Source organism: Cyprinodon variegatus, unplaced genomic scaffold (genome assembly GCF_000732505.1).
Source record: "Cyprinodon variegatus isolate N-32 unplaced genomic scaffold, C_variegatus-1.0 Scaffold207, whole genome shotgun sequence".
Classification (NCBI taxonomy): Eukaryota; Metazoa; Chordata; class Actinopteri; order Cyprinodontiformes; family Cyprinodontidae; genus Cyprinodon; species Cyprinodon variegatus.
Genome location: NW_015150660.1, coordinates 413,544 through 439,836, shown reverse-complemented (window position 1 = coordinate 439,836; position 26,293 = coordinate 413,544). Strand labels below are relative to the sequence as shown.

At 38.1% G+C, this 26,293-nt stretch overlaps 2 protein-coding genes across 2 annotated transcripts in view; both read left to right on the top strand.

Moving 5' to 3' along the window:
* pds5b (PDS5 cohesin associated factor B) overlaps positions 1-11,288 on the top strand; it is a 41,255-nt gene extending 29,967 nt beyond the window's left edge. The window contains exons 16-35 of the mRNA XM_015380096.1: positions 602-741; positions 890-1,005; positions 1,092-1,197; positions 1,281-1,441; positions 1,599-1,722; positions 1,850-2,008; positions 2,095-2,163; positions 2,261-2,397; positions 2,592-2,715; positions 3,213-3,417; positions 3,597-3,711; positions 4,764-4,896; positions 4,995-5,114; positions 6,670-6,732; positions 6,825-6,970; positions 7,080-7,152; positions 8,309-8,727; positions 8,806-8,886; positions 10,174-10,276; positions 10,721-11,288. Of these exons, the coding sequence (XP_015235582.1) occupies positions 602-741; positions 890-1,005; positions 1,092-1,197; positions 1,281-1,441; positions 1,599-1,722; positions 1,850-2,008; positions 2,095-2,163; positions 2,261-2,397; positions 2,592-2,715; positions 3,213-3,417; positions 3,597-3,711; positions 4,764-4,896; positions 4,995-5,114; positions 6,670-6,732; positions 6,825-6,970; positions 7,080-7,152; positions 8,309-8,727; positions 8,806-8,886; positions 10,174-10,276; positions 10,721-10,753 (2,627 nt within the window). The 3' untranslated portion in view covers positions 10,754-11,288. The remainder of the gene's footprint in view (positions 1-601; positions 742-889; positions 1,006-1,091; positions 1,198-1,280; positions 1,442-1,598; positions 1,723-1,849; positions 2,009-2,094; positions 2,164-2,260; positions 2,398-2,591; positions 2,716-3,212; positions 3,418-3,596; positions 3,712-4,763; positions 4,897-4,994; positions 5,115-6,669; positions 6,733-6,824; positions 6,971-7,079; positions 7,153-8,308; positions 8,728-8,805; positions 8,887-10,173; positions 10,277-10,720) is intronic.
* Positions 11,289-14,196: 2,908 nt separating this feature from the next.
* Positions 14,197-26,293, top strand: part of kl (klotho) — a 14,547-nt gene continuing 2,450 nt past the window's right edge. The window contains exons 1-9 of the mRNA XM_015380068.1: positions 14,197-15,023; positions 20,430-20,857; positions 21,320-21,399; positions 21,510-21,672; positions 22,167-22,272; positions 22,794-22,943; positions 23,955-24,190; positions 24,635-24,830; positions 24,940-25,118. Of these exons, the coding sequence (XP_015235554.1) occupies positions 14,307-15,023; positions 20,430-20,857; positions 21,320-21,399; positions 21,510-21,672; positions 22,167-22,272; positions 22,794-22,943; positions 23,955-24,190; positions 24,635-24,830; positions 24,940-25,118 (2,255 nt within the window). The 5' untranslated portion in view covers positions 14,197-14,306. The remainder of the gene's footprint in view (positions 15,024-20,429; positions 20,858-21,319; positions 21,400-21,509; positions 21,673-22,166; positions 22,273-22,793; positions 22,944-23,954; positions 24,191-24,634; positions 24,831-24,939; positions 25,119-26,293) is intronic.

The following is a 26,293-nucleotide window of genomic DNA, read 5'->3' as shown; positions in this document are numbered from 1 at the left end:
TCCTTAGATAGAAAACTTTGAATCAATTTGACTCTATGATCTGGTTAAACTGTAAAGTGCCTTGAGATGACTTGTGTTGTGAATTGGTGCTATAGAAATCAGCTGAATGGAATTAATTTGGCTTTCATGTCAGAGTAAGAAGAGTTTGTAGTCCTAAAGAAAACAGGTCTAGTATCACAGAAGACTTCAGGCTTGTGTATATATTTGCTGCTAAATTAAATGGTCTAGTCAAAGACCCTTCCTGAATCCAACTAGATTAGATTCAATTAGCAATCTTTAAGTCTTAAGAAATATTTTTTCTCTAATGCTCTCCTTGCTAAACTTGTTTCCAAACAAGATTTAGCAAAAATGTCAGCCCCTTGTCCTAAGAAAGCAAAGACGAATTACTATTTGTATGTGATTTTGGTAACCATGTGTTTTTATTCTTCCACCTCATAATTGGTATGTTGTAAAAAAATCCCACAAAAATATGACAAAAAAGTCAAAAAATGGAAACAATGTATTTGATTTGTGTCTTCAGGATGTTTAGTTAGTTACTGCTTTTATTTCAGACCTATGTCTTGCTTTAAAACAGCCTTTGTTTTTATGTGTGTGTGTAAAGGAAACCTCCCAGACCCTGGAAAAGCTCAGGACTTTGTAAAGAAGCTGGCTCAGGTCCTGGAGGATGATGAGCGGATACGGGATCAGCTGGAAACCTTGGTCAGCCCCTCCTGCTCCTGTAAGCAGGCTGAAGTCTGTGTGGTGAGTATCTGACGTTCAGGTCAAATCACTGCACCTGTTTGGAATATCTCATTAGAATTAAAAAATAACCCAAAAATGTTTAGAACTGCATTCCTGACAGACGGTTTTAGGTTTTCTCAGTTTAATTGTGGCTGTTTATCTTCATCAGCGAGACATCACTAAGAAGCTTGGTAGCCCAAAGCAGCCCAGTAATCCATTCCTAGAAATGGTCAAATTCCTTCTGGAGAGGATTGCTCCTGTTCACATCGACACAGAGTCTATCAGGTACAGAGCTGGGGAAGAAAACACAGCATTACATTGATTAGCTAGAATTAATTCATGTCTAACTCATCTCTACCTTCATCATCCAGCGCTTTGATAAAGCAGGTGAACAAATCTATTGATGGGACAGCGGATGATGAAGAGGAGGGCGTTCCTACTGAAGAGGCCATCAGAGCAGGACTGGAGCTGCTGAAGGTAGAACCTCAAACGTCTCATTTAAAAAGGGAAACACTTCTGCTGTAACTTTCCTTAAACGTTTTGTTTTGTTTCCTGTACAGGTGCTGTCCTTCACACACCCCGTTTCATTCCACTCTGCAGAGACATTCGAGTCTTTGCTGGGTTGTCTGAAAATGGATGATGAAAAAGTGGCCGAAGCTGCGCTGCAGATCTTCAAGAACACGGGCAATAAAATGGAAGAGAGTTTCCCTCACATCAAGTCGTACGTTTTTTTTTTTGAACATCACATTCATATTTTCAGTCCTACTAGTTTATTTTTATAACATGTTTAACTGCTTACTACAGTGAAATAAATCAAAGATTATAATTCAAAATATATATACCAGTTTGTAATGACATTCTTTTGCTGCTCCTCCTAGTGTTCTGCTGCCGGTACTGCAGGCCAAAGCTAAGAGAGGCCCCCCTCGTCAGGCCAAGTACGCCATCCACTGCATCAATGCAATGTTCAGCAATAGGGATACACACTTTGCCCAAATCTTTGAGGTCAGTTGGTACTTCATCAAAGCAAACTGGAACTACTTTGTTTTTACTCTTTTGCTTGATTGATTGTAAATACCAACAGCAGAAATGTTTTTCATTAATACATCTAATATTGTTTTGCATTTTCCAGCCTCTGCACAAGAGTCTGGATCCTGCTAACCTGGAGCAGCTGATTACTCCTTTGACCACCCTGGGTCATCTGGCCCAGCTTGCCCCAGAACAGTTTGCTGCACCTCTAAAATCTCTAGTCGCCAACTTCATCGTCAAGGATCTGCTCATGAACGACAGGGTATATATTTAGATATAAGACCTCTTTTGTTATTGCTTAATCTTTCTCAAAAGCAGAGTTGAATAGCTTATGAATTTTATTTTCAGATCCCAGGCAAGAAAACAACCAAGCTTTGGGTTCCTGATGATGAAGTGTCCCCAGAGACGATGGCCAAGGTTTGTGGTGAACCTCAGTTTGTGGTCTGTTAAAGAGTTAAAGGATGTCCTGCCATGTTTCTGTCCTACTTTAAACCCTTTTATAAACTCTGTTTAGATCCAGGGCATAAAGCTTATGGTGAGATGGTTGCTGGGGGTGAAGAACAACCAGAGCAAATCAGGCAACTCCACCCTGAGGATGCTGACAGCTATTCTGCACAGCGACGGAGATCTAACGGAGCAGGGCCGGATGGGGTAAGTTCCCTCCCTTTGGTGGGCCCATTCAGCTCTCTAAAGGGAGAGAGGAATTTTAATCTGTTTTTAACAGTAATTGTTGGAATCTTAATACAATGTTTTGCACACAGCGTTTGATTAGACTTTATTTTTTTGTATGAATAAAGAAGTTATCACAACCTCTGTATCCTGACATCTCTTTTAATGTTCCCTAGTAAACCAGACATGTCGAGGCTGCGGCTGGCAGCAGCGTGCGCTCTGCTTAAACTGGCACAGGAGCCCTGCTATCATGAAATTATCACCCTGGAGCAGTATCAGCTGTGCGCTCTCGTCATCAATGTAAGAGCCTTCCTGATCATTATAAAATATAAAGATTTTTATGGTCGAAAATTTGGAAAACATGTTTTTTGAGTAATGAAAGTGCCTGGTGGGATATGAGTGGAAAATTCTGGAATTTAATTTTGCTTTCCAGGTCTGATTAGTAGGGAATGGAAAACCGTTGATGTTCCTGTTGTTTATTCAGTATTTTATTGAATTAAAAGGATAATATCATCATCTGTCTCCGCAACAATCCATCCATCATTACAATTTTATGTATTTTTTTAAGGCTCCATGTGAAGCATGACCTCTGTAGAGGCCTTTCTATTTCAAACAATGAATAAATAAGGAGAATTTGGGAGATTTTAAGCTCTGTAGGATAATCATGAATTATATGTTTTAATTTGTTTCCCTCGCTCAGATCCATTTCTCATCAGCCTTTTTATTTGTTCCTGCTTCATATTCTCACCTGATTCCTCTTCCTCTGTTGTCTCTTTGTCCTGACCTGTCCTGTCCAGGATGAGTGCTACCAGGTGCGGCAGTGTTTCGCCCAGAAGCTTCATCGAGGCCTCTGCCGCCTCCGCCTGCCCCTGGAATACATGGCAGTGTTCGCACTGTGTGCCAAGGACCCCGTCAAGGAGAGGAGAGCTCATGCGCGTCAGTGCCTGGTGAAAAATGTCAACATAAGGCGAGAGTATCTGAAACAGCACGCGGCCATCAGCGGTACAGAAATGACACGCTCTCATTTACAGCAGATCTTTGTTATTTGATGATTGTACTCTACAGTGATCTTTTAATGTTTCAAATGTAGCATTTTTTATAAATGTCTACATTACTGAAAATAAAAACGATCAGTTTGTTTGGGGCAAAGTTGGTTTAATCTTGACTTTGTATTTAAACAGACAAGTTGTTGTCTCTTCTACCGGAGTACGTGGTGCCCTACACCATCCACCTTCTGGCTCACGACCCAGATTATGTCAAAGTCCAGGACATCGAGCAGCTGAAAGAAATCAAAGAGTAAGTTGTATTTGTAAAAAAACTAATAGTTATTGTACAATTTATTTAACATATTCTAGACACCTTTATCGACGCTCAGTAAAATAATAGTTATAAAGCAAAACAAGAACTGTGACAAACAAGACTTAACTTTGACCCTGGTGTATGATGGTACCACACAATGAGGAGGGTCTATAGGAGGTCCTCCTAAAGCCTCCAGGTTTCCATATTTAAAACAAGTACAGCTACAAGCTACGAAATCCCAGTCATTGCAATATAGTTGTGTGCAAAACTATATGCATATAATATTTGATGGGTTGTTCCATTTCCAGTTCAGTGCAATCTCAATCTGTCTATCAGTATATTCAACTGGATGGATGGATGGATGGATGGATGGATGGATGGATGGATGGATGGATGGATGACAAATGTTTTGATGCTCATACCTGGTGTATATTTTAGTAGCTGAGATGCCAAAGCTACTAGTTTTAAGGGAAGGATCAATAACACTTGTAACTGACAAAAATAAACAAATAATGATAATAACAAATCATAAACTAGATGGTTTGGATGTTAAAACTTGGGGAGTGAGTAGTTTTTTTTTTCTTAAGTAATTGCTGAGGTTCTTTATATCAATCTAAACGTGCTTTATTGAAAAGGCTGCTTCTAGCCACATCTGCTTGGGGGATAGAAAAGGTTGCTAGCTTGAAGCTCTGAAATACATGCATTTTTATCACTGCTAACTCTGGTTTTCTGGATGTTAAATATGTCATCTATAGTGATGTTCCAACCATAAATCTGTAAACATTGAACTACTGGTCAAGGCTCTGCTTTGTTGATATCAGGGCATTTTGCTCTATCAGCTTGATTCTAATTCTAACTTTAAAGAAATAATTTGTTGACCATAAAACTTCAAAGCTCTAAATTATGTGTAGTCTCTGCCAGGATGCATTTAGTGTAACTAATCTATTACATCAGTATAGCATCATCGGTTGTCTCAAAATGATATGTAGAAAAGATTACCTTAGACCACAGTGTCTGTTTATTTATGTCTTGTTTGCTGTCTTCTTCAGAGCTTTGTGGTTTGTCCTTGAAATTATTATGGCCAAGAATGAGAACAACAGCCACGCATTCATCCGAAAAATGGTGGAAAACATCAAGCAAACAAAGGATGCCCAGGCCCAGACTGATCCTAAAACTAATGAGGTGAAATTAGTTTTTCTCAACAAATATTTTCAGATATTGTTGAGTTCTTTACTTTATGGGCTAATTTGTAAAACCAAATGTCTGCCTTGTTGTTTTAGAAACTTTACACAGTGTGTGACGTAGCCATGAACATTATCATGTCAAAGAGCACCACCTACAGCCTGGAGTCTCCCAAAGACCCTGTGCTGCCTTCACGCTTCTTCACCAAACCAGACAAGGTCAGTGACTCCAGGATGTAAACACTGTGGCCCCTGGACCCATGTGTTCGGAAGAATAACACCAAAATGCCATCAGTACTCGATGAAGACAAGGGCTTTGTATTAAATTATCAACAGCATATTAAAATGCTCTTAGTATGAAAAAATTTAGTTACAGCAAATATAATTTGTAATTTATTAACAGAGGTTTTTTAATATTATTTCACACTATTTCAATCAATTTGTTTCTACTTCATTTTGCACCATATCTGTTTGTTTATTTTTGCACAGCTCTGAACCTTCCACATCAACGCCTTTTGCACCATATCTCTCCTACACTTTTACTTTTTAATCACTGCTTCACTTTATAAATGGAAATGTTCATTCCACTGCTAAGTTTCTACTCATTCACTGTCAAAAAGCTTTATGTAACGAAATTTCATTTTGTATACACTCTGTGTTTACAAAATGACAATAAAGTTTGTCTAAGTTTATTTGTTTAATTAAAACATTACATGCTTTGGGCCACAAAACTGTTTCTAAGTTTTAGTCTTTTTAAGTTAAATACCAATAGTTTTTGAAAAAAAGTTTTACAATTTCAGGGTTTCTTGTTTGTGTTTATTAATTTTACTGTTTTTTTGTTGTTTTTTTTTTATCCAAGGCTTTACATTGAATCAAGAAACCCTGTTTATATGCCAAACTTAAAATAAGTAGGTCTTATCCTGCTTTAATTTTGAATGTCTATTTATGGTTTCCTCCAGATACATTAAGTCAAATAGACTTGTATCGCTGTTAAACTTATACTTGGACAAACATTGTTATCTTGTATACACAGTGTGTACAAAACATAATAACGTTGCATAAAACTTACACCAGTGAACTAAGCAGCCTACAACAGTGAAATGAACATTTCCATTTATAAAGTGTAGCAGTGATCAGTATGTAAACAGCGTAGATGAAAAGGAAAACCAGTTAAAAAAATAATGGTGCAAAGGGGCAATAATATGGAAAGGTTTAATGCAATGCAAAATAAATATGGTGCAAAATGCATTATAACATTGGGTTGTGTCTTATTTTAAAAGGGTTGTAAAACGTTCAGCCATGTTGGTGGTGCAAGATTATGTTGTGTGATGCAGAGTCCAGTTTAGAGTTAAACCGTTCAACAATCAGTTGTTGAACGAACAGTGGGGAAAAGCTGCTGCAGAACCTGCTGATCCTGCATTGGATGTTGCGAAGCCTCTTCCTCAAGGGCATCAAGGAGAACAGGTGGGGGTGTGAGGGGTCGCTGAGGGTCTTATGGGCTCGGGACATGCAGCGCTGGAATGAAATGTCCTTAATGGAGGAAAGAGGAGCCCCGATGATCCTCTCTGCTGTTTTTACCGCTCTTCTCATGTTAAAACAGAAGTCGGCTACAGTGTTGTGGTCAATCATGATTTATTTGAGGAAATAACAGTTAAACAAATCTCAACTGATGAAGATCAGAGGATTTTTGTAACATAGTTGTAGAGATAAGCACAACTTGAAGTTATTCACGTTCGCACTCTCTCATAATAACATGTATATCATCCTGTTTCAGAACTTTAGCAACACGAAAAACTACCTTCCTCCAGAGATGAAAGCTTTCTTCACACCAGGAAAAGTAGGTTTGCCCAGCCATTAGCCTGCTGTTGCCCTCCGGTTTTTTCTCTAATTTCTCTAAAACCTTTTTTTGTTTCTTCCTTCCATTTTAAGCCTAAGTCGGCGAACGTTTTGGGGGCAGTGAACAAGCCGCTCTCATCGGCGGGTAAACAGCTGCAGAGCAAAGCCTCTCGTATGGAAACGACCAGCAACAACGACTCCTCGTCCAATCCCGGCTCACCGCAGCGCAGCAAAACCAGGTAAAGCAAATAAAAAATAGTTTTTTTAGTGCAAGCCTTTCTTGTTTTGGAAAGTCAACCATCCTTCTTTGAGATTTTTTTCATTTTTAGTTGCTTTTTTCCCCCCCAGGCACGACAGCACAGAAATGGATCACAGTGAGAACGAGGACTTCAGCCTGAAGAGATCAGACAGTGTTGACAAGGTAAGGTCCTCAGAAATGTTTGAAACTGTTGGAAATTTCTAAACATTTTCAGTCTGAAAAGTTTTAATTTTAAAGTATTTATAAAGAATCTTGTTAGTAGGGATTTTTATTATTTTTATTAGATTTGCTGAAAGGAATAAAAAGCAGCCTAAACAAAAATGAAATCTCCATGCAAATATAAAAGGTATTTAGGTCTAAGTAATTAAAATGTAAATATTTGGTAAAGCTTCATGTTTTAAATTGGAAAACGAAAAGAGAGACTTTCAGGGTGTCTGATGGGAGGACAACAGAGATAAACACTTATCTAAAGTTACACAGTAGTTCGGTAGAAAGGCACGTTGCTGGGATCCCGTCTAGAGATCTCAGCAGTAAATCCCTATTTTAGCTTTTTGAAGCTGCTGTGTAAACACCAGCTGGATCAAAGGCAAGACGAGATGAGCAAATACAAACTGGCCGGTGCCAGACTAGAACCCAACTGGAGAAAAAGGATGATATCAGGAATTTATGTTTTCAACCATCAATTAAATATTTTGTTCTATTTTTATTTCTAATACTTCATACATGTTAAAAAAGATCAAATCTGAAGGGGGAATTTACAAATAGGATGCTTTATAAGTAACATGAATCATAAAAAATTCAAACGGTGAAAGAAATTGTTTATTCACATCACAGACAAGCTTCAGTTTTATTAGAAATGCAGCGAAGAAGAACTTTGCAGGCCGTTCCTTATGTCATCATTACTAACTTTATACAGCTTTCTCAAGGTTTAGATCCTTTCTTTATCTCTGAGATTTCCCAAAAGCTGCCAAAATGTCTAAGTTCAAAATGTTAGACAGGCTAAAGCTAATTAGAAATGGCAAATTTATTTACTTCATCTTAACCTTCCTGTTATCTGCTACTCTCACTCTCAGCCTGAATGAAGCAGAGAAATGTCTAAATGGCTTCTTTCACTTTTATACAATCCTGCGATACTGAAGAGATCAGTGCCTTTTTTCAAATTTTTGGACTGTTGTCATGGCAACCCAGTACTGCTAAGATAAAAACACCAAATTTTTGAGAATATAATTGGCAGATTAAGCTATAAAAAACATTGCACATTTTAAATCCTGAGCAATCTCTTTTTTTCTTTCTTTTTCATCCTGTTCAAATCTCATAGGAAATAGAAAAACCCCGTGGCCGCAAACGAGGCGTGGCATCCAGCGACGACCAGGAGAGCAAACCCAAGCGGGGACGCAAGAGGGCATCTGCCAACACCACTGCTGCAGCAGAGTCTGAGGACCAATGGGATGAGGACAACCGGCCAGAAGACGAACAGAACAGCCCGCCGAAGAAAGGACGCAGGGGCCGACCCCCAAAGTCCGCCGTTGCCAACCAGGAGACCCCTGCAAAGGGAAGGAGGGGACGAAAAAAGGCTGCGCCTCCACCAGAGGAGGATGAAGAAGAGAACGAGGAGGAGGAGGAGGAAGAAGAGGAGCGGCTGGAGGATGAGGATGACGAAGATGACAAGAGCAGTGAAAACATGGAGGTGAAACCTAGAGGAGGAAGGCAAGCCAGGGCACCGCGGCGGTCCCAAGGGTAAGACTCCAGTCTGCATCCAGAGAGTTTTTATTCACTTCACATGCAGTTTAACATCCTGCTCCTGTTGGCCAACAGCTCAGAGTCAGCAGAGACCACACCGCAGAAGAGGAGAGGGCGTCCACCTAAATCAGCTCAGCCAGCAGCAAAGAAACCAACGTAAGATGGATTCACCACAGCTCTTTATTTCCAAAAGAGACGCTCTGCAGCAAGTTAAAAAAAATGTATTAGAAGTACTGCATGAATGCATTGTAAAATTATTATTAGCTGAATATTTAAACAACTAGAAAACACTGCGGCAAAGGTTGATCCATAACATTCTTCTTTCACTTGTACAAAACAAAAGTTTTAATTAAAAATATATAGGACAATGTTCTTTACATTATCTCAAGGCCTGTTGTTGAAAGGACTAATAAATCAGCAAACACGTGCATGTAGCGGTCAAATTAAACGCCAATATTGGTCACACGAAAAAGACAGGTCTGCTGATGTATCAGTGTCTGTTTCAGTGGGTAACTATGGACTGAACTCTTTATTTAACTTCTGCTGGGTGAGATGTTAACAGATTAAATGGACTTTTTGGCAGATATTTCTGTCTGTACATGACACCAAATCTTGATAGACCTCCTCCACTACCTTACAAGAAGTACTTTATTTTCCTTCTTTTCTTATTAATATGGTGTAATTATGAAATGCTTCAAAATAAAAAATCCTACATGAACTCTTCCCGGAGTCAATCCGCCAATCAAACCTTTAATATTTCCTCTGTTTTGCATTTCTAGTGACTAAAATAAGTTCTTAGCAAAATGGCTAATGCTAAGTCCAATTATTAGGTTGAACCTCTGCTCCAGCTTCCAGTTGGTTAACATGCAGTTTCAGGACAAATCAAGCAAAAGCTTCTGCTTGTTTCCTCTGTGGAAATAGAACCTTTTTTTCTTGCTACAAATGTCAGATTTTTTTCTTATTGCTGTGGTCTTCCACCTTGACAGTCTATGCCTGTAATTTATTAACGGAGCATTGCTCAGACATTTTCAAAGCTTTGTTGTGAGGTTTTCAAAGCAAACCCTGCTTTTAAAATTCGCTAGTCTGCTGCGGTCCTTGGCTTCCATGATTCAGCTTATTTTCATGTTAAAACCTGACGTCTAAATCAAATTATACAAAAGACGTCTTTAAGTAATTGGTTATACTAGGTTTTATTTAGAGATACCAACGTTAAGTAGACCTTATTATATGTGCCTTCCTCTTTGCAGTTGAGATACTTGGTGCTGGTGTTTTTTTCCCATAAATATAAAGTATATATATATATATATATATATTAAAAAAATGTTGTTTAATATGATGAAATGTGGAAAATGTTAAGCACTTACATTGGACACACTCTGCATTAGCTAACTCTCCCTTAAACTATCTGTGCATCATGTGTTACAACTGTGGGGTTTTTTTCAGGCGTGCCGGAAGATCGAAAGCTGCTGCTGCTAAAGATGACTCGGAGGAGGAGGAGGAAGAAGAGGAAGACGAGGAAGAGCAAGAGGATGAGCCAGCACCAAGGGTACGTTTTCAAATCCTGACATCAACCCCCTCTGGATCAATTTTCAGTAACATCAGTATCAGTAACCTTTGTTTATAGTGGTCTAATACACTTAGAGCCTGTGTTGCCATACGAGGCTTATATAAGACATTTACATTTTTGCTGCTCCAGACAGATTTATGTTTTGTTTCTGTTTTTTTTGGTCCAATATGGCTCTTTGAGCAGTTTAGGTTGCTGACCCCTGGGTTAGTCGTAATTGGTTCATAAAATGAACACAGCCACCGGGGGAGCTGTACCAAAACATGTTCATAGACTCTGACATAGCCAAAAGCTTTGCATGCATCAGGAGGTCTTAGTAAAGAAATATGCTTCATTTTGTATTGGTAGTAAAATATATAGGATTGTTGTATAGACACAGACCATAATATTCTTTTTTTTTTTTGGTTTATTTTTTCCTGTCTACAGGGTCGTAAGAAGACAGCAGGAAGAAGAAGATGAGCTGTTATAAAAAGGTGACATGTCTCTGAAATCAAGGAGGGAAGAACATGTGGACATTAAACTTTTTAAACTTTTCATATGCCGACGCTCCTACTGTTACACCCATGTACTCTCTTGCATATACCACGAGCACACTACATCAGAACATCTGCATCGTCAGCTGTGGATCGTTGCTTCGTGTCGCATTGTGATGATGTTTAACACGTTAGGTAGTTATCATTTTAACAGGAAAAGGAAAGAAAAAAAAATCACTTGTAAATAGTCTTCTCTGTTTCATGTTCTGTTGATGTGTTTGATGCTGACTGGGCGGATGCTGTCAAGACTTTTCCTGCTGTTATTAAAATGTTCCATTAAACAGTATTGCTTATCAGACTTCCTCATGTCCCTGCTATTTTAAGAAAAAAAAAAAATCTGATATTACCCCTAAACTTTTTTGTGATGGTATTTGTGTCATTTTACTGTTCAAATGTTTTTGTTTACAGCTATGTACATTCATTCTTTTTTTTATTTTATTTTTCACCATGCATAAAAATGCTTTAAAAAAAAAAAGACAAAATTATCCAAATGTTAGAAATTCTTCTGGATGTTATCGTAGTGTGTTTTAAATTTTTTTTTTTTTTTTTTTTTAGATTTGTATTCACAGCTAGAAGGAAGTCATGAGCAGCTACGTATGTTGTCGTGTTTGTCACTGCTGGTTAACTTGGCTTCACATCCACCCAGTCACATCCCCTGTTGTATCAATATGATTCTCTATAAAACCTAAAATGCTTCTTTGTTTTTTTTTTTTTAGTTTGGATTGCATTTCTTTTTACTTTCCATCTTTGAGAGGAAGCAATATCCATGGTTTGAAATGGTCAGCCACTGTTTGGTCGAGCGAGATGCATAGCCTCAGAATGTGGAAAAATTGCACAAAGCTCTCCAAGAGAAGAGTCTGCAAGTTTCTTTGGAATGTAAAATAAAGATCGCAAATATAGAAAAATATACATAAAATGTTGAACTTAAAAGATGCAATCAAACAAGACAAACTTACATTTTATAACACATAACTTTCAAAACAGTAAAAAAAAGAAAAAGATCCTTGTGAAAAGTTCGTAAGAAGCCATGGATTAGATGGATTTTATAAATGCAGGACACCTTATTTCATCCTTTGTCAATATTTTCTCATGTTTCCACTTTCTCATCTTATTAACATTTAATGTTTCTAATACAATGCTTATGAGACAACATTGTTAAGAGGACTGAAGGATTTGATGCTTGACTGATTGATCAGACCAGCATTGGGAAGTTCTTGCGCCGAGTTGCTCTGCTGCCATCACTGCTGACAATCTTGGTGACGCGTGCGTGTTGACAGTAGCGCAGGGGTATATTGTGCTGCGGTTTTACCAGATCCAGGTATGGGTTACACTGTTTAACTGTAAGTACTAGTTAATTTCATTTTAAATTAATAATAGAAGAGGTCTAAAAAAAGCATCAGCCGACTTAAGCATTTAAATAAAGTTGCTTATTTAGAAACAACATCAGCAAACATGCAATGTTGGAATTAGATTCTGACATTTAGTTTAAAAATTAGAATATTATTAGAATATTACCATAACATTTTGTTGGTATTTTATTTTGAAATTGGGATGAATTAACTTTTTCATCCTAACTTTAGCCCGATTAGGAAAGTGGAATTATCCATTAAGTATTGCTAATTTAGAAAAGAATATAAAATCCCTTTATTGTCCCACAGTAGGGAAACTGTTACAGCAGCAAAGAGTTATATTACAAGTGGTCATACGATGTGGACCTTAGAAAGTATATAAAATAACAGTTAAGAAATAACAGTACAGTTTTTACAATATAAATGATCTGCATCTGCTGATTTTACAGTAATGGATTTGTAAAAAAAATGGCAAAATCATAGATGTGCTTTTTTATTCAACAGCGAATCTTTTCTTGAAACTTATCTGGGAATTAATATTTTATATCTTAATATTGTTAAATGTAAAATACCCTGTTTACATGATCATATTTTTGGAGCAAATGTTTCTAAATTAATGTCAAAAGGTTGGTCTTTTTTAAAGAAAATTTTTAGGTCTGATAAGCAGGTGCATTAAGCAGCTGGTGTGTTGTGAGTCCTGCGTTTGACTGAGTTCTGATTATATTACTGTGTACTTTATGTACCGTCTCTCATTAACTGCTCGCCCTCAGGCTGCCAGGCACCTCTCAATGGTGTCCATCCTGTGTTGTAAAGCTACCTGTTCTACACACTACTTAAAGCAAGCAATTCCACTTGAGTTGTAAAATTTCCAATGCGGCTCAGGGGGAAAAAACTCCCCAACTACCGTGTCATGGTCCGTAATCCTTTGCTTCTCTCCTCTCCCTTCACTTAATGCACTAAATGACAGCAGTTATATTTCCAAACATATTCTGCAGTGGAAATCTTTGGAAAACCATAAAACGCAGCGTAAATTTCAGGTCATAAAACAGAACAGCTTGAAAAACTGCACATCCTACTTCATGGACATCCTTTTTTATGCATTTACATTAGTTTTATAGAATTTGAACAGTTGCCACTAAACATCTGCTAATACATCGTTCAAAATAGACTGCAGAAACATCTTTTATTGTTTTTTCCTCTTTCATAGCACTACCCAAACTGATTATTGTAGTATGCAAAGACCTTTATTAAAGTAGTACAATGAAAATGCTATTTCCAACTAGGGGTGGGTATCTGCAAAGAAGTCACGATTCGATTCGAAACAAGATTCACATGCCACGATGTGATTCTATCACAAGGCATCATGATACTTGAAATATTGCGATGCATTGCGATATTTTCACTGAACACTGTAAGAAAAAGATACAGCCCTTACCAGTGGCTCTATTAAAAAAATAATTACTGGCCCTACCCTGAACCCCCTCGCTAAAACTGGTCTAGAAAATGCTCAAAGGCTGCACTCATCTCCCCCTGTCTTTTATTGCCTTTTGTCCACCATGAAGCTTACCTTCTTTCTGATTCCTACGCCAGCAGCCTGCCACTCGTCCTCAGATGCTGTTGATGGATGAAGAGGCTGGGGTTTCTAAGCAACCAGCTGATAATCAGGGAGAGATAAGACAGTGCAGTGAGGATGGTGCAGCAGGATGCACTTGCTGAACTGCCCCCTCTTCCTGGCTGAACTTGGTCCTGTGATCCAAATGTAGATAGCTTTCCTCTTTATGTTGCATCAGGATACAGTTAGAGATAATCTGCCAGCTGAGGCTGTAACCTGATGCTGCTGTTTACTAAGGATCTCCACCTGGGGTCTTTCATTCTAATGTGTGAAATAATGATTTAATTGAGTTAGAATAATACTTTCGGAAGAAATCTATCAGATTAAGGTCTTTAATGGTCGCTGATGTGCATTAATCATGTTGGGCCCTCAGCAGCCTTCGTGCGTCAGGTGCCCTGGCTAATAATTGACAGATTTTGGAGAGGCATGCAAGAGTTCACAGCTGACTGGCTGCTTAGTGCGCAGTTCAGTTTGACTCCCCCAGCATGGCTGAGTGAGGGTCAGCTTTATCAGGAATCATGGGGGGGCATTTGGCCCTTTTGACATTTCTCGCCCTCAGCTCTGCAGCCGCGAAGCCCCAGGCTGGGTTAAAGACCTGGGGCCGCTTTAGTAAGCTCCCCTACCCCGGTGACAAGGCTTTCCTCTACAGAACCTTCCCCCAGGACTTCATATGGGCGGTGGGCACCGCTGCCTACCAGGTGGAGGGGGCGTTTGAGAAGGACGGCAAAGGGCTCTCCATCTGGGACACTTTTACGCGCGGCGGTAACCGCATGGCCACTGGAGACGTGGGCAGCGACAGCTACCATAACATCCACGCAGACATCCGGGCCATCCGGCAGCTCGGGGTCAGCCACTACAGGTTCTCCCTGTCCTGGTCCAGGATATTCCCCAACGGGACGCGCGGGAGCTACAACGAGATCGGCACCAACTACTACCGGACGCTGATCAAGAAGCTGAAGGAGATCCGCGTCCAGCCGGTGGTCACCCTGTACCACTGGGATCTGCCCGAACACCTGCAGCAGAGCCTGGGTGGCTGGAGCAACCCGCAGCTGGTCCACATCTTTAAGGACTACGCGGATTTCTGCTTCCAGGAGTTCGGGGATGACGTGAAATACTGGATCAGCATCGATAACCCGTTCGTGGTGGCGCAGCATGGATACGGAACCGGGGTGATCGCTCCCGGCATCAAGAACGACCCAGATCTGCCGTTTCGGGTTGGACACAATTTACTCAAGGTTTGACCAAAGTGCTGGTTTCACATCTTTACATTTATTCCTGTGAGGTTTAAAAACATTTCAATTTATTCAAGAAGTTTATTTCAGGTTGGAAGTGAGGTGAGATGTATGAAAACAATAAAAAGGAGGAATGAAAACTTTTATTTAGAAATATTTAAAGTGAAAATGATTAACTATTCTATAATATGACACTAAAACAAAAAGCCTAGTTGTAGAAAATTGATTCCCAAATTATTCCCTTTAATTTTGAACATATACTGAATACGTTTATTTTTTGACCAGCAGTTTCCATGTAAGCAGTGGAGGTTCTAGACCAACTGTACCAGGGGGAAAGGAGGGGGCCAGCGTCTTTTCATGGGGGCCCAGAAAAGCATGAAATAGAAAATAAAAATAAAAACAGGGCGAGGGATTCAAATATATTAAAAGAGCTGCATGAATTGAAATTTCTATTCAATTAGGTTAAATTAAAGTTCTATGCCTTATTAGGTCAATATACATTCATAATTTAGGACTTTAATATATTTCTGGCATAATTTAAGTTAAAAATGTTCTATAAAGTCTGAATTAGAACTCAAGAAAAATTTAACTCAAGATAAATTCATCTGTAAAAATTAGAGCAATTAATTTGAAAAAAAAAATAATAATAATTTTGTAAATGAAAACTGGGATCCTATCTCAATAGCACTGAAGCTATCACCTTATTGCTTTTAATTAAATAGAAAAAGACAGAAATTGTAAAGAAAAAAATGAAATAGAAGCACCTATCAGTAACCATGTCTGTTCCAGCTCATATCATCTTTAGAATTTCTTTGAGTATTATGTCTTCAGTACAGGGTCCATTACAGGGGCCAGGAATGATCTACAGGGACACTGGCCCCCGTTAGACCCTGTCTAGAACCGCCCATGCATGTAAGGATTCATGTTTGGCTCCAATATTTTGTGGATGAAGAACCTCTTTGCCATCACCCTAATCTTAATCTCTCCTTAGATTCTCTACAAGAATCATTTTAGGATTTTGAATAAAACTCCTTCAAAGTTTAATTTAAACCTACTTACCACCATAGGTATGAAAATGTATTAATGAACGAATTAATGAATAGGAATTTATTTCAGACAGAACATTTGACAAACAACAATAAATGAATTAACCAAATACACACAAAAGAGACTAGTTAACATCAACCAAACCAAACACCAATTTCCAAACTACCTAAATTAAGCTGAACATAAATAGTAACAAAACCCTCCACCAAATAAACCTGTCGGTATATACAGTCAGAGAAGTGATATCGATTAATGAGAAATTGTCTGAAAAGGGGTATGAAGAAGTAAAACTTATTTTATATACCCCCTCTCCCTCTAATTGCAATTAAATTAACTTAAAGTAGAGTAACCTTGTTAAACTTATTTTTTATCGAATATTCACACACAAAAAAATATACACATATATATACAATTATATACATATATAAATGTATACATCTACATACATACATGTATTTAACTGAACATATACGCACTTACACAAGCACATCAGGCCAAAATCCACATTCATACACTTGTACATATCAAGTAATGTAGTTTACTATACATTTCTATTTGTATGTAATTTGTTTAAACTTGAAAGTTCAGTATTTTCTTTTATTGAGAAATGTATGCTTATTTATTCTGGGGACATTGATGCTTAGTCAGACATTTCCTGTGGAAGAAGGTAAAGATGTGAGCTGTTAAAGATTCACCCAGTATAATAACTGCTCTCACATCATGGTGCTGTTCAAGAAATTACCTTAAAACCTTCCTACAGAGGCGGATCCAGATCAAATTTACCAGGGGGCTCAGGGTGGAGCCGGCTTTTTTTCTTTGGGGCGCACCATAAAAATCAAAACAAACACAACAAAAAAAGTATATTTAGTGAACCTAAAAGCCACAGTTGTAGACTTCTCATCTAAAAGATAAAAACTGTTGTATCATAATATGGCTAAAGCTTAAAGGAATAGTACACCCAAAACATGATTAGCCTTCATTTTCTACTCACCCCCATGCTGAACAACACTCTGGAGTACTTTTTTGATATCTCAAATGCATCTGGAGATCTGGGAGGCTTCTTGCTGTCTGCTGACATTCAAATAATGGAGGTGTCTGGTGCCCGAGACAGAAAGGCCCATAAAAGTCCACAAAAAACATTTCAATATTCCTCCATACTGCTCGTCCAATGTATTCCAAGTGTCCTGAGTGGGTAGCATCCAGAATTTACTCGAAACAAAGTCATTTAGAATGTTTTTAGAGCATAAACAGTAGTGTATAGGATTTCCTGAAAGCGCGCACATGCGCGTTCACGACGCTACGGAAGCCGGCAGACCAAACCAGCGCATTCAGCTCGGCAAAGAACTCATGCTCTTCCTCAACACTGAAGTCCTCAGACATTTTTCTTTCGTTGTTTCTTTCTTTGCACAGGTAAACAGCACATTTGTTCTTCTACGCTTGCATTATCGGCAGAGCAGACGCTGAATGCGCACTTTCATCTGGTTTGGTCTGCCGGCTTCCGTAGCGTCGTGAACGCGCATGTGCGCGCTTTCAGGAAATCCTATACACTACTGTTTATGCTCTAAAAACATTCTAAATGACTTCGTTTCGAGTAAATTCTGGATGCTACCCACTCAGGACACTTGGAATACATTGGACGAGCAGTATGGAGGAATATTGACACGTTTTTTTGGACTTTTATGGACCTTTCTGTCTCGGTCACCATAGACCTCCATTATTTGAATGTCAGCAGACAGCAAGAAGCCTCCCAGATCTCCAGATGCATTTGAGATATCAAAAAAGTACTCCAGAGTGTTGTTCAGCATGGGGGTGAGTAGAAAATGAAGGCTAATCATGTTTTGGGTGTACTATTCCTTTAAAGGTGACTGAGGTGAGCGTACCAAATTTATTTATAAAGCTTTTTCAACACCCAACAGGACCAAAGTGCTATACACAGTCATAAAATACAAATAATCAATCATTAAAAGTAGTAATACAATAAAAAGCAATAATAGAGTAATAAAAGAAACATTAAACAAAGTCAGCATCTCAGTTTGTGTCAAAAGCCAAGAAAAAAATAAATTTAAAATCAGAAAGTGAATAGGCCAGTCTACTGGCCAAGGGAAGATGATCCCACAGCTTAGGGGCGGCAACAGAAAAAGCATGGTCTCTTCTGAGCCTCTTTTTGTCTTTGGCACCCTCAGTAACAACTGGTCAGCTGATCTAAAGCAGCTAGAGGGTGTGTAGGGATGAAGCAGCTCAGACAGGTAAGGCGGGGCAAACCATTAAGAGCATTAAAAGCAAATTAAAGGATTTTGAAATCAATCCTAAAATGTATTAGCAGCCATTGTAATGAGGCCGAAATAGGGGAAATGTGGTAAAATTTTCTTGTACCTGTTAAAAGACATGCAGCAACATTCTGCACCCTCTGAAGCTGGGAAATGCATGAATCACTGATACCCTTATAAAGTGCATTACAGTAATCCAGCCCAGCGGTTACAAAGATTACTGTTGACATGAAAGGACAGGTCTAACCTTTACTAGCTGGATTTTTACTTTTAAATTTGTAAATAATTGTTCAAATAATTTGCAAAGATGAATGATTAAATTTGTCCAAGGGATGAATCGGTTACCAAAAAAACTGTCCATCTAGATTAGTAACCTTCTTTTAAGAAGATTCTAGTCAAAATAAGTGCAATAATCTGCAAATGTAGTGACACAATTGCACTTTGCAGGACGTCTTAAAATCATGATATAGATTGTCAAAACAAAAAGCATATCAATCTCAGTACAACATCAAAAAAACTTTGTCTAGATCCAAGATTGGGAAACTTGCTTACATGGACACTTTTTGCAGGACAGTCTCTGCTATCCGCGTGTATGCTTATCTTGGTATTAAACTGCAAAAACTAATCTAAAAAAACAGAAAAATTAAAATAGCAATTTTAAAAATGTATGAACTGCCAAAGAAATTAGGATTTTTACCCTTAAAATAAGACAATTACATATTATCCACTTAGATAATGGAGATGTTGTTTTATTTTAATCGTCTTATTCATTTGTAAACTTTCTTACCTGCCTGCTCAATTAAAGGGAAAATAGAACAATTTAAGAGAAATCTACATATATTTAAATTTTTATAGTGTATGACTTCAGGACCAGTTTTACTGTTTTCCCCTGTCTAGAACCGTCTATGCCCACAAGTATCTTACTAAGCATCTTTCTTTATACATTTTTGTTCAATTCTTTGTTTTCTATTAATCTATATATGCTGCTAACACAGCATAGCTGCAGTGTATTAAAATGTATTCTCTTGCACGTTTTCACATGGATCTTGTTGGAATCTGAAACTTTAATGTGCAGCATCTGAATTTTCCCAAATATTTTGTAACTGTAATGTGGAGCATATAATAAGAGGGTAAAAAAAAACATCAAACATAAATGTGTATTTAACTCCTCTTTTTCCAAACAAAGTTGTAAAATGTAAAGCAGTTTTGTTCAACTTAAAAAAAAAAACAACCTTTCAATTTATCAATTTAAAATAAAAAAAAAGTATTTTAACTTACCGTAGCTGGAATTCTGTCAAAACAAGCCCCTTCACCCCAATTGACCAGGGAAGGACAGTAGGAGGGAAATAAGAGACAATATTTTTATGTCTAAGGGGAATAGCAATTGGGTGTAAAATGACAAAGTGTGGAAAGGAATGTCATTTTTTTTTATGAGGCAGAACTTTTTTTCTCTTTTAATTTGCCAGCATCCAAAAGGGACATTTACTATTGTAATTATTTCAGACATAAAACACTAGTTTGTTGTTTCGTCAGCGATGTCTCTAGAAGGGGGGCCAGGGGTGTCCCCTGCTTGGCTTGGGGCCACCCCCACCAGTTGATTGTTTTTTTTTTCCCACTGCACCATACTTTACAACCTCCAGAACAACCAGTTCACCTCTAAAACAGAGGGTGGCAGCTTTGGTACTCTTAGGTGGAGTGGTCTAACTAAATTGATTTTTCATTTAGTATATTAATAAGGAACTGAAAACAAAATGACAGTAGTAATTTAAAGATTTACATATAATGTTAAATAGTACATTAACAGAATTTCTGCTTTTTCAGGACTAGTTTTTGTGCTTTATGGGGAAGAAGCAAGCATTTAGTGTCTCTGCAGTCATCAAGTAGTCTCCACCCATCCAATGTCCAATGACCATAACAAATTTAGACGATGTAGATGTATAAATATGTTTGTAGATTTTTTAGCTATATAAAAAATCTAGACTGTCATGGTGAATTTATTTGGTATTTCCAGCTGACCCTCGGTGCACATTGGTCCCCACATGGCCACCCCTATGAATATGGTCTTTTCTCATGTTGCTGTCTCCCTGTCATCCAGGCACATGCAGCTACGTGGCACCTCTACAACCGCCACTATCGGCCCCGGCAGCAGGGAAAGCTCTCCATGGCGCTGGCCTCCCACTGGATCAAGCCCAGCCGCACCCGCCTGGAGAGCCTGCGAGAATGTCAGTGCTCCCTGGACCACGTCCTGGGTTGGTTTGCCCGGCCATTGTTCGTAGATGGAGACTACCCTCCCTGCATGAGGGAGAGGCTCGGTTCACGTTTGCCCTCCTTCACCCAAGAGGAACGCGAGCAGGTGAGAGGAACTGCTGATTTCTTTGCCCTCTCTCATGGAGCAACGCTCAGCTTCCAGCTCAACGACAGCCTAAAGTTCGGGCAGCTTGAGGATCTGGACCTGAGGATGCTGCTCTACTGGGTCAACGCAGAGTACGACAAGCCACCCATCTTTGTGGTGCAGAGCGGCTGGTATGTCCTGACTCTTTATGGACTTATTTATTTCTTAATCAGGGCATTTAAGACCATCAACACCACTTACACCTCTCAGCACAGATTTGGTATAATCTTTGGTCTAAACTGAATTAAAAAAAAATTATATATATAAAGTTGGTTATTTGGTAAATGTATTTAGGAACAAATTGTGTTATTGTGGTTAAAGAAAACCAAAAAAACTGTTTTGATTCTCATTTGCCTTTTCGGAAACCAAACTTTAAACTATTTTTAAATCTTAAACTTCAAATTCAACATTCTTAAACAGTTTTATTTGGCCAATGCTGAGACTGTCATATTTAATATGATAATTCTTTTATTCTGATCTTAAAAGAAAATTTCAAGTATTTCTTGGCCCTTCATGGTTGAGGGGCCCCAAGCAGCAGCTTAGTTTGTAAATACCTTGGGGCCACTCTGTTTATGTTCTTTCTATTGAGACAGGTTTGTCCTTGGGAACACTAAGACAGAAGACCCAAAACACATGTACTACCTCAAGAGGTTCATTGCAGAGGCTCTGAAATGTGAGTCCCTGTGTCCTGATAAGAGTGAGAAAACAAACGTTTTTTTTCCTCAATCTTATATAATTGAGGTCAAGCTAAACCCTACTCTGTCTAATGTGTTTGTTGCCCAGCAATCATCCTAGATGGAGTGAATCTTATTGGATACACAGCCTGGTCTCTTATTGATGGCTTTGAGTGGCACAGAGAATATGGGATTCGACGTGGACTGTACTATGTGGACTTCAACACTCCTGACATGAAGAGGGAGCCAAAGACATCGGCCACCTTCTACAGGTAGCCTAGCCTGCAGTGCGGTAAAACAAAAACAACCTAATTGTCTCTTTATAGATTTATTCTCTTTTTCCTTTTTTTTTAAACTTAATGTTTCAGATCTTTGTATACATTTTTCATATCAGAGATAAAAGCAACCCAGTCAGTCTGAGCAGAAGGACGCTCACACTGAGCCTGGTGCTGCTGGAGGTTTCTTTCTGTCTTTGTTTCTAAAAGGGAGTTTTTCCTTTCTACTGTCGCTGCATGCATGCTTAGGGTGAGAGATTGCTGTAGAGTCTCTGAGAAAATGCAAGTCTCTACATACTCATCCAGGAGAGTCGTGCTAAGTCTTTGATTCGATGCAATCAGCCGGTTTTCCTTTGATAGAAAAGGTTTAAATAGCTGACTTAATTAAAAACTAGTTGAAATCTGTTTATTTAAATTCAGCGTAAAAGAAAAAAACCTAATTAATCATTTGCAAATTTTCACCATTCTGATTTTTGTCACCATGTTTACAGAAATGTCATCCATAAGAACGGATTCCCTGAACTTCCAGAGAACAGACCAGCTCAGGGAGTGTTCCCATGTGATTTTGCATGGGGCGTCTCTGCTAATTCCATCCAGGTGTGTTTAAATGTCTGATATTTATTTGTGTAAGGATGTTAGGGGAATGATCAGGCCAGTAATCAGTGATCTCATTAATAATAAAGAAGGACGAGAACACATATCCAAAAATAGAACTTTGATAAAAATTAACTAAGCTGGGTTCAAAGTTAGCATATTTTGTAAAGCTCCAAGACTGTAACTCTTTAAATCAACATAATCCTTGTCATATGCTCTTACGTAGGAGGTTAATCTACAAAATACATTAAAAAATATTTAGTTTTTTACACAAATAGAGATTGAAATCTGCAGCAGTCTGTCCTACTTCTTTTAGAATGTAGTTTTAATGGTTTAAAGTTTCGCTGAGATGCAGAGAAAACTTCTTCTCTCAATCATAAACCTCCGGTTACAATTTAGCCGTTCAGCTGAGCAACCCCTGACCAGCTGTCCGTCATCGATTGGTCCCGTTCGGCTTCTTTGCTGTAGTGGTGTGTAAGCATGTGCGTGTTTGTACTAGTATTTGTTTGTCTTTGTGCCCGTAGGTGGAGACCACTCCCACCCAGTTTGCAGACCCCAATATTTACCTGTGGAACATCTCCAACAACGGCGAGCTAATCAAACTGGAGGGCTTCAGTGCGCCACCTTTACACCGAGCCACGCACTGTGCCGATTACGCCACCATCCGACAACAGGTCCGCCTGCCAAACATGTGATGGATTCAGAGTCCTGCATGCCTGAGACAGGCTTTCTGACTGAGTCCTACAGTAACTGCATAAAGTCATGAATGTTAGATTAATACAGTCATTTGTTTTCTTTCTTAGTTTGTATGATCAATACATTTTAGGCAAGGCAATTTTATTTGAATAGCACAATTCAGTACATGGATAATTCAAAGTGCTTGACAAAAATTAGATAATAAAATATCAGAAAAATAAAAGCAAAAACATTTTTAAACAAAACAATTAGACCACAAAAATAGCAGAATAAAAAAAAAAACATGATAAAAACAGGTAGAGAAGAAAATAGAACAGATGGATCACAACCTTAAACTAATAATACCTCAGTTAGCAGTTTCATTTTAAAAGTCAAAGGCAACTCTAAGCAAATGGGTTTTAAATTTGACACAAAAGAGCTCAGATTTGCAGAATTTTACAGTCTTCTGGGAGTTTATTCCAGATAAGTGGAGCATAGGAACTAAATGCTGCTTTTCCTACAGAGAGCCAGTGGAAGGACATCAGAACATGGCTGATGTGTTCTACCCTCTTAGTTTTAGTGAGAACAAGGGCACAAGCTCTCCGATGGACTTTTTAGGCAAACATACTGTTGCAGTAATCAATTCCACTAAAAATAAACGCATGGATTAGTTTTTCCAGATCATGCTGAGACATTAGTCCTTTAATCCTGGATATGTTTTAGTTACCAGCTGCAATAAATACCTTTAATACAACCACTTTCCGACTTAAAAAATAACAACAAAAAACTATAAACAGTGTGTGACCACAGCCTTAATAATAAGTCAGTAATAAGGAAGTAAACAAATAAAGTATTGATAAATATCAGCGTTATTATCCCCTTCCATGATCTAAAAGTTTGATAATTCATGTGAAAAATGTGGAGAAAGTTTGCCTTATAGTTCTAATCGCTTCATAATAACTACACAAACATTCATCCTTTTTTTTTTTCTCCCTTTCACCTTTTTCCAGGTGGATGAAATCCGGCAGGTGGGGGTAAACCACTTCCACTTTTCCCTCAACTGGTCTGCTCTGGTGCCTACTGGTGACGTGGCTTATCCTAACAGCACCCTGCTGGGATATTACCGTTGCTTCACACAGCAGCTGCTGCAGGCCAACGTCACACCGGTGGTCACCCTTTGGCACCACACCCACGAACGCAGCAGCCTGCCCCCCCCTCTGGACACTGCCAACAGATGGCTCAACCGGTAGGACATGTTCTCACTTAATGCCCTGCAGATATTTTTAAAAAACTGTGTCATGCGCATCTATCTAACTATACTTTTACCTTGAAGAGTGAGCAATGGGCATGCATTTGTCACAAAATCAGATTTTTATCAAAATATAGTTTATGTTATGTTTGATATCTTATGTTGCGAGAAATATACAGGAATATTTCTCCATAAGCAGTGTGGAAACAGGACATTGCAGCGTAGTAACAGCTTGAATTGTCTATTTGTGATTATTATTCTATAACAATTTGTTGGTTTCTTTCTTAGATGCTGAAATTTCTAAACTATATGCTAATAAAAAGGCTTTATGTGACTCCTGTTGTGCTGCATAAAACTAGAAACTCTTCATTTGTTAAGACTAATTTTAAAATACACCTGTAGATGTGTTATCTACCTCGTTAATGTTGTGTTTTTTCTTAGAAAGACTCCTGAGGCCTTTGCAGACTATGCCAGGCTTTGTTACAGAGAACTGGGGACCCATGTTAAGATGTGGATCACCCTGAATGAACCCAATGATAAGATGGTGAACTATCAGGAGGGCCACCAGATGCTGCGGGCACACGCGTTGGCCTGGCATGTGTACGACCGAGAGTTTAGACGCACACAAGGAGGAAAGGTCAATAAAACTCATCTGTGGAATAACTGATTTTAATTAAAAACCCTAAAATCTTTTTTTTCTAAAGTAAGGAGGAACAAATGTGCTACAATGGCTCCTTTCGTCACAGGTGTCTCTGGCTCTTCACATGGACTGGGTAGAGCCGGCCTTTTCCTTCAGCCGTGAGGACGTGGAGCCGGCTAAAAGGGTTTTAGATTTTAACGTTGGCTGGTTGGCCGAGCCCATCTTTGGCAGCGGGGATTATCCGATGGGAATGAGGAGCTGGCTGCGACAACTCAACTCGCTCGAGTAAGAAGGAAAGAACGCCTATTTGTTTTTTTTTTTACTTCAGCTGCAGAATGATAATGACTGGTTACAGTGTGCCCCTTCACTCCCATGTTTATAAGTACCACCTATTTAGAAATCACTGTTGGAAGCGATGTGCATATGTCTGCAGGCTGCAAAGCAGAGCAGTGAGGCGGACTAATGAACCAGCTGCTGTCAGCCTCTGATTTCTATTGTTATTCTAAAAAGAATAGAATCAAAAGCTTACGATTTTAGAGAAAAAGAATTTAAAAATGGAAAATAATATTATATCCTAGTGTTATACACTTGAATCATAATAAATAAAACAAAGGAAACGGTAAATTAATTTAAATGCATTAGATTGCATTACATAAATAGGATTTATCATCTGTCTTGTTTCACTGTTAAATATTAACATAATGTTTTTTTTTTAGAATACATAAAATTAACATTATTTAGTTGCAAAATAGATTTATTAAGTAATACAAAACTAAAGGTTTCACCAAACTTAACAGAATTTAACTAGATGGAAAAGACTATTTTAGTGAAGAAAAAGGGTATTCTGCCTAATATTATATCCTGAAAGCCATGTGGCAAATTAAAGCACTGTTATGGCCTGCTTTCTATTTTGAAGGGATGAATTGTGGAAAAAATAATAATGAAGAAAAACAGTTTTATTGTCAAAAGCAGGTCTCTGCAACCTTTACAATCCCAAGAGCCATTTTTGACCTCAGTCAGGCTAATAAAACTCAATTAGAGCTGCAAAACATTGTATGACTTATTTTACATAATAGAAAAAGATAACAAAAGATAACTTGTCTTTTTTAAAGAACTTGAATTGACTTTGATTTTAAAATTTTAGGTTTTAAAATTAAGGAAAAAACATGTAAAAAGAGAATAAACATATTTTTAATGTGTTGCTGATGTTTTTGGAAAAATATATATAAAAAAATTTTTCCCCAAAAAATAGATATTTTTTTCTGATCTAATTATAATAGATATAATTGGAGTCAATTTATTTTGTGAATAAAAAAAAAACAACTAAAATATATTTTTTTAATCAGTTCAGCTAAAAAAAAGAAAAGCAAAAAATAGCTTATATTTAACACATATCTGACATTTTTGGGAAATCATGTAAAAAAAAAAAAGTTAGAAAGATAGAAATATATATATATATT